This window comes from Microtus ochrogaster, unplaced genomic scaffold (genome assembly GCF_000317375.1).
Source record: "Microtus ochrogaster isolate Prairie Vole_2 unplaced genomic scaffold, MicOch1.0 UNK6, whole genome shotgun sequence".
Lineage (NCBI taxonomy): Eukaryota > Metazoa > Chordata > Mammalia > Rodentia > Cricetidae > Microtus > Microtus ochrogaster.
In genome coordinates, this window is record NW_004949104.1 from 11,073,771 (window position 1) to 11,080,706 (window position 6,936).

Consider the following 6,936-nt stretch of genomic DNA (forward strand, 5'->3'; position numbering starts at 1 on the left):
CACATAGTCAATCAATCAATCAATCAATCAATCAATCAATCAATCAGTGGGGGGGATTAAAACCCAGAATATGTTTTCAACTTCCCGGTTTTCATAAATATATGTTTTTGCTATTGGGTTTTTTTTTGTGGTTGTTATTGTTTGTGGGGTTGTTTTTAGGTTTTTTGAGTCAAGGACTTGCTACATAGCCCAAGGCAAGGATGGCTTCATACTCTTCATTGTCCTCGCCTTCCAGCTGTGTGAGGCATACAGAGGTGTAAGTTGGCTACCTGCTGTGTTCCTCAGTCTCTGTCTACTTTATTATCCTTTAACAATTCTCCCACGGAATCTGGCTCTCACTGATTGGCTAGACCATCTGGTCAGTGAGCAGCCCCCACCCCCCCACACCATCTTCCTTCTGCTCCTCAGGGCTGGGATCACACATGTGCACCGCCCACACCCAGCTTGTCTGTGAGTACCGGAGAACCAAACCAGGTCCTCACTGTTGCAAGCGGCAAGCACTTAACACTGAGCCATTTCTCCAGCCCCTAATGAGTTTTTTAAATCAAGCACCCTCACCAGTGTGAGAGAGGAAATTAGGGCTGCGAAGAATTCTCCACTGGTAACAGCTTCAGCTTCAACCATCAGGGGTTTCTCAGTTCCCAGGGACTGTCAAAAAAAAAAAGAGGTCCTGCCCCCCTCTTTTGGTTTTTTGGGGTACGGTTTCTCTGTGTAGCCCTGGCTGTCCTGGAACTCGTTCTGTAGACCAGGCTAGCCTTGATCACACAGAGATCCGTCTGCCTCTGCCTCCTGGCTTCCTTCCTTCCTTCCTTCCTTCCTTCCTTCCTTCCTTCCTTCCTTCCTCCCTTTCTTCCTTCCTTTTGTCTATCAAGTAATTTCTTCCCGCAGTGGTCATGGCCAACACTTGATCATCCTGACTGAAGCTCTGATCTGTGAAGCCACCACCTCCTCATTGGATGCAGACCCTGGGAGTTGGACTTTCCCCGCCCCCAGCGACCTGAGGGCTTCGGGTTACTGTGTGCCTTGTCTTATTTTTCCATTAGTCAGCCTGAACTAATATTGACAAGCCCCTAGAGCAGAACCGGCAGGCAGAGCTGGCTAAACACAGGCTTTTCTCCACAGGAGACATGTTACTGCCTTTCTCCTTTCCCGGGAGATGGGAAGGTTGAGCACGTTTCTTTCTGCGTTCCAGCCTTCTTCACTGAGTGGGTATGTCTCACCTCCCAGAAGTGTGAGGCACAGGCCATCTGGTCCCATCATTTTCAAGATGATTCATGGTTATTTTTTCCCCTGTATTATAAATTCCTCACCAACTACATCAACCACCATAGTTTACTTAAACTTGTTTCAGATTCTTGTTAACAATGCATAACCATATACATTCTGGGTTTTAATCTTTCCCATTGGTGTGAGTGCGTGTGTGTGTGTCTCATGATGTGAGTGTGGAGGTCAGAGGTGAACTTTCCGGAGTTAGCACTCTTCTTCTACTATGTAGACCCCAGGGATGGAACTCCTCAGTCATCAGACTTTATAGAAAGCATTTTTACCTGCCAAGCCATCTCTCCAGCACTGTGTGTGTGCGCGTGTGTTCAATATAATTGTAAACCTGAACTATTTTCCACCAGAATTATCATTGAGCAAAGTGGTAAAATGTTTGGGTGTTGTCAAGTAATTTTTAGAAAAACAGTTGCTGCTCCTGCCAGTAATATATGAAAGTCTCAGGGCTGGAGAGATGGCTCAGTGGTTAAGAGCATTGGCTGCTCTTCCAGAGGATCTGGGTTTGATTCTCAGCACCCACATGGTGGCTCACAGCCATCTATAACTCCATTCCCAGGAGATCTAACACCCTCTCCTAAACACGCATGTAAAGGGCGCACAGACATATATGCAGGCAAAACACCCATATCCATAAAGTTGAAATTATATATATATATGTATATATATATACACATATATATATACATATATATATATATAACTCCTAGCTAGCAATACCATCAATTTTCACACAGTGTGTGTGTTGTTTCTTTCTCTTTCTGATTTCTCAGGGGTCTAAAGCACCTCACTGCCTGAACATCTGTGACTATGGAGACCTGGGGAGGGGGCAGGGAGCCCCTGGCAAGAGTACCTACACATCTGCTGCTCTGAGAATCGGCGCCTGGGTTCCACTTCCCATATGTGCGCTTGCATTTGATCTTTGGAAAGATACCATTTTTTGTACATCTGCTTTTCCCAAATTCACACCAGCAGATGCCAACAGTATCTTAAATCAGTTTCTTTTAAGCTCATATATCCCAGACTAGCCTTCAATCGGCTGTGGAGCCAAAGATGACCTTGAATTCCTCTCCACACATCTCAGATTCTAGTATTACAGGTGTGAGACGCTGTGCAATGTTTTCTCTTTTCTAATATTTTATTTATTTTTATTTTATGTGCACATTTATCTGTGTGAGGGTGTTAGATCCCCTAGAACTGGAGTTAAAGACAGTTGTCAGCTGTCATGTGGGTGCTGGGGATTGAACCTGGGTCCTCTGGAAGAGCAGCCAGTACTCTTTACTGCTGAGCCATTTCTCTAGTCCTATGCAATGTTTTCTTATGTAACAGATTCTTGGACTGAAGGTATAGATCAGTGGCAAAGCCACTGCCTAACATGCACAAGGCTCTGAGGTTTATACATTTATTAGTGTATGTGTGTGTGTGTTTTGCCTACATGTATGTCTGTGCACCACGTGTGTGCCTGGTGCCTGAAGAAGCCAGAAGATGATGTCAGAACCCATGGGACTAGAGTTACAGAAAGTTGTGAACCACCAGATGGGTGCTGGGAATTGAACCCAGGTCCTCTGGAAGAGAAACTATGTTTTTAACTGCTGGGCCACCTCTCTAGGCCCTGATTTATTTATTTTCTGTATATGGATGTTTTGCCTGCATGTATGTGTATGCACTATGTATGTTCAGTGCCCATAGAGGCCAGAAGAGGGCATTGGATTCTCTGGACCCAGAGTTACAGAGGGTTGGCAGCTTCCATGCATGTGCTGGAAACCAAACCCAGGTCCTTTGCAAAAGCAACAGGTATGCTTGACATTTCTTCAAGCCCAACTTGGATCTTTCTTTCAATTTAAGATTCTCTTAGGGCAAATTCTAGTCAAATGAAATATTATGCAAACCCAAAATGTGAGCCACAAATATAATTTAAAATTTTGATAGGTACAATTATTTTTTTTGAAAAGGATCCATTGCTGTGTAGCCCAGGAATTCTCAGTCCTCCTACTTTAGCCGCCCCCCCTCCGTTAGGCTGGAGTTACAGTAGTGCCACCACACACTGCTAGTAGCTGCAATTAAAAATATACATGTACTTATTTATTTGCTGCATATGCTTGTGGGACTGAGCACATATGTATGTGCACCATGTGGATGCCCCAGAAGGGCAGAGGGGGCATTGGCTCCCCTGGAACTGGAGTTACAGGCATGTGACTGTCTGATGTGGATGCTGGGAACCAGGTCTGGGTTTTCTGTGAGAGCAATAAATGCTCTTAACCACCGAGCCATTTCTCCAGACCCAAGCACCTGCATTTTCAAAAACTAAAAGAGCAAGCAGAACATGGAGGGTATGTAGGGTAGAGAGTTTTCCTTCTGAACCCACAGCTGGGGACATGCCATTATACGGGTCTTAACCTTTGCAGACTGTTCACCAATGAAAATCACAGACTGAGGAACTGCAGAGGGTCCCACCTGGGTCCCAGAAGTGGTGGGAGTGACAGGGGACATACGAAAACTCTGCCTTCTGATTTGTCAGAGGAAATCCTAAAACTGCCCTAAAGAATCTATCAATTACAAAATGTAAAAAGTCCAGCACTCATGAGCCAGAAGCAGGAGAATCTCTGTGAGTTTGATTGAGGTCAGCCTGATCTACATAGTGAGTTCCGGGTTAGTGACACACTGTCTCAAAAAAATAAAAACTATGAAAAAAATAAAATCAATGCATTGTGTGCTGGTCCACCCTGAGTCTTTTCACCCAAGCTACAGCTTAGTTTGTAGAGTGCTTTTCAGGTGTCCATCTCCAGATCCACACAGACCAGGTGTCCTCATTAGCGAGACTATCGCTGTGATGACACACCATGACCAGAGCAGCCTAGGGAGGAGAAGGTACCTTACACTTCCACATCACTGTTCATCACTGAAGGAAGTCAGGACAGGAACTCAGACAGGGCAGGAACCTGGAGCAGGAGCTGGTGCAGAGGCCATGGAGGGGTGCTGCTGACTGACTTGCTTCTCTGGCTTGCTTGCTCAGCCTGCTTTCTTATAGACCAGGACCACCAGCCCAGGGATGGCACCACCCACATGGCAGGGCCCTTCCTCAACAATCACTAATTAAGAAATGCCCTACAGGTTTTCCTACAGTCCAGTCTGATAGAGGCATTGTCTCAGTTGATGCTCTCTCCTTTTGGATGACTCCAGTGTGTGTCAAGTTGATATAAAATAAGCCAGCACACCAAGCATCGCGGCACTTGCCTGTCCCCCAGCACTGGGAAGGTGAAAACAGGAAAACCAAGAGTTCAAGACTCTCCTTGATGACACAGAATGTTTGAAACCATCTTGGGCTACATAAGAACCTGTTTGTTTGTTTTTTAATGTATTTTATATTTTTCAGTATATCTGAAATAATCATGTAATATACAATCAATAGCAAAAATAATGAATAAAATATTAACTGTTTCTGGTCCTGAGTCATTGAGATCTGGTTTGCTGCTTCTCCTTAGCACAGCCCATACTTGCTGACAACCAATCACATCTCCAGTGGGCATCAGCCTCATATGAGCCCATGCTTGGTCATTGTATATCTGGAACTTGATTTGACCCATGGGAGGACAGAGGGGAAAGGTCTCAGTGGCCTGTTTTCACCGCCTCCTCCCCCGCTCCCTTGCCACCTGCTGTCCAGAAAATTCATGCCAAGGCAGCCGGTGTTTTCCCGCCCGCCCTGTCCGGAGAGATCAGCTTCCTCGGAGTCAGCCACCCTACCCTCTCCTTGGCTCTCTCGCTGTCCTAACTCCCAGGGATTCACCACCCGGGCCAAGCTGTAGCTCTGGCTCTACTAAGAGCCTTCATAACAGTTTTGAAACTGTGTCCGTAACCGTGAGTGTGACATGCCAGGCATTCTGCTAACACAGGAGGCACATCTTACCTAATCGGTCTCAACGTCTAGAGGGCTGAGCCGTTTGGCGCATAAGGGCTCTCTTTCTAGTCAGTGAACATTCAGAAAACCCAGCCTGTGTTCAAAGTCAGGGGTAGGGGGCTGGGTTCTCCTTAGGCAAAAGGACTGGGAGTGGGGCGTGACATCCTCAGCTCCCACTTGGCTCTGAAGAACCTGGCCCCATGCATGTGTCCTTAGGTGAACACACCCCTAATACTCCCCCACACACACCTGTGTCCCACCGCTACCTGATCGTCAGAGCCCTGATCGTGAGAGGGCCCAGGGCCCGTAGATGGGAGCCACCAGCTACCTCAGGCTCTCAAGACACCTCTTGAGGTCAAGTCACCTCTCTGCCCCATAAGGGTAGGCCTGATGACCTGGGCAGACCAAACAAAACAAAAACAAAAACGAGGGAGCACTGGGTAGGGCGGGGCAGAAACAAGGACTCTCCCTTGGGGCGGGACCCGTATCAGACCTGCTAGGCAAAACCGGGTGAGGGTTTTGGCAGCCGAGGCCAGGCGGAAGAGCATCATGAGCGGACAAGTCGGGGACCTGAGCCCACAGCAACAGGAGGCCCTGGCCAGGGTGAGGGGTGCGGAGGGCGGGAAGGCATGGGAGCCAGGCTGAACTCACCGGGCGCACATTGGCTGTAGCCTTGTGTGGGGACTGGATGGCAAAGCCCAGTGCCTCCGGAAAGCACCGTTCTGAGGCAGCCGCTGTATGCTGCACCCTTTCTCTTCCTCCCTCTGGGTGACTTCAGGGTGTGTGTGTGTGTGTGTGTGTGTGTGTGTGTGTGTGTGTGTGTGTGTGTGTGTGTGTAAATTCAGCCTTCTAGCGCAGTGGGCCACACTACCCAGTTTTGGCCCCTGTTCCCAGTTTATGACTACTGCCAGGCAGATCCGTAGATCTCTGCCGAGATTGCGACAGTGTTTGGTTTGCTTTGGTTTCAGTTGCCAGGGTTCCCAGTCTTCTTATCAGACGTGTTTATTTACTTTTTATTAGCACAGAGAAATAGAAGGCTAGGGGGTCTTATTTTGAGAGCATCCTGCAGACTGTACCTGGAGAAAGCAAGGACTATCAGAAAGGAGAAGCCCAGTCCTTAGGAATCCAGCCCAGGCTCACACTCGGCCTTTGAAAGGAAAGCTAAAGTTTTGTGACAGACAGGCAGACACTGGAGGCGCAATCTCGCCCGACGAGGCAAAGACCGGAAGATTGCCAAATTCAAGACCAGATTACCTGGTGGCTCCGTCTCAAAGGACAATGATGAATGGCTTGTTTTGAAGTGTCTCCCACGGGGAAGGATCTTACAGGGAGAAATGAGAGACCTGGGTGAAGGATAGACCTGGAAACTCAGCCAAGGCTCTCCAAGTGAAAGAGGGGACTTTAGCGGAATAGGAGGGCTCACTGACGAGCCGCCCAGTGCTGTTGGTCTCAGGAAGCAACAGACACAGGGTTCTTTTGGGACTAGACACCTGGCGTCTGGGAGGGACTATGATAGAGAACCCTGTGAGGCGTTCCTACTTTCTCCATTATTTAAAAATAACATACACTTACTATTTTAAAAATTGTAAGAGAAAAAAGGAGGAAGAGGGGAAAGGCTGTGGATGCTGTAGATCTTTGTACAGCTGTGGACGGGGTCAGCTCCTTCTAGAGGATTCCTGAGCTTAACGTGCACCAGTGTGTCCACACTTCCAGACACGCAATCTTCATAGGATAGTGTGACCACACTTTCAGACACGCAATCTTCA

The 6,936-nt window shown here is 47.6% G+C and overlaps 1 protein-coding gene across 1 annotated transcript in view; it reads left to right on the forward strand.

Annotated features, from left to right (window-relative positions):
* Positions 1 to 5,700: 5,700 nt before the first annotated feature.
* The window catches only part of LOC102000844 (SEC14-like protein 4), a 13,038-nt gene continuing 11,802 nt past the window's right edge, over positions 5,701 to 6,936 (forward strand). The window contains exon 1 of the mRNA XM_005366122.2: positions 5,701 to 5,773. Within this exon, the coding sequence (XP_005366179.1) occupies positions 5,720 to 5,773 (54 nt within the window). The 5' untranslated portion in view covers positions 5,701 to 5,719. The remainder of the gene's footprint in view (positions 5,774 to 6,936) is intronic.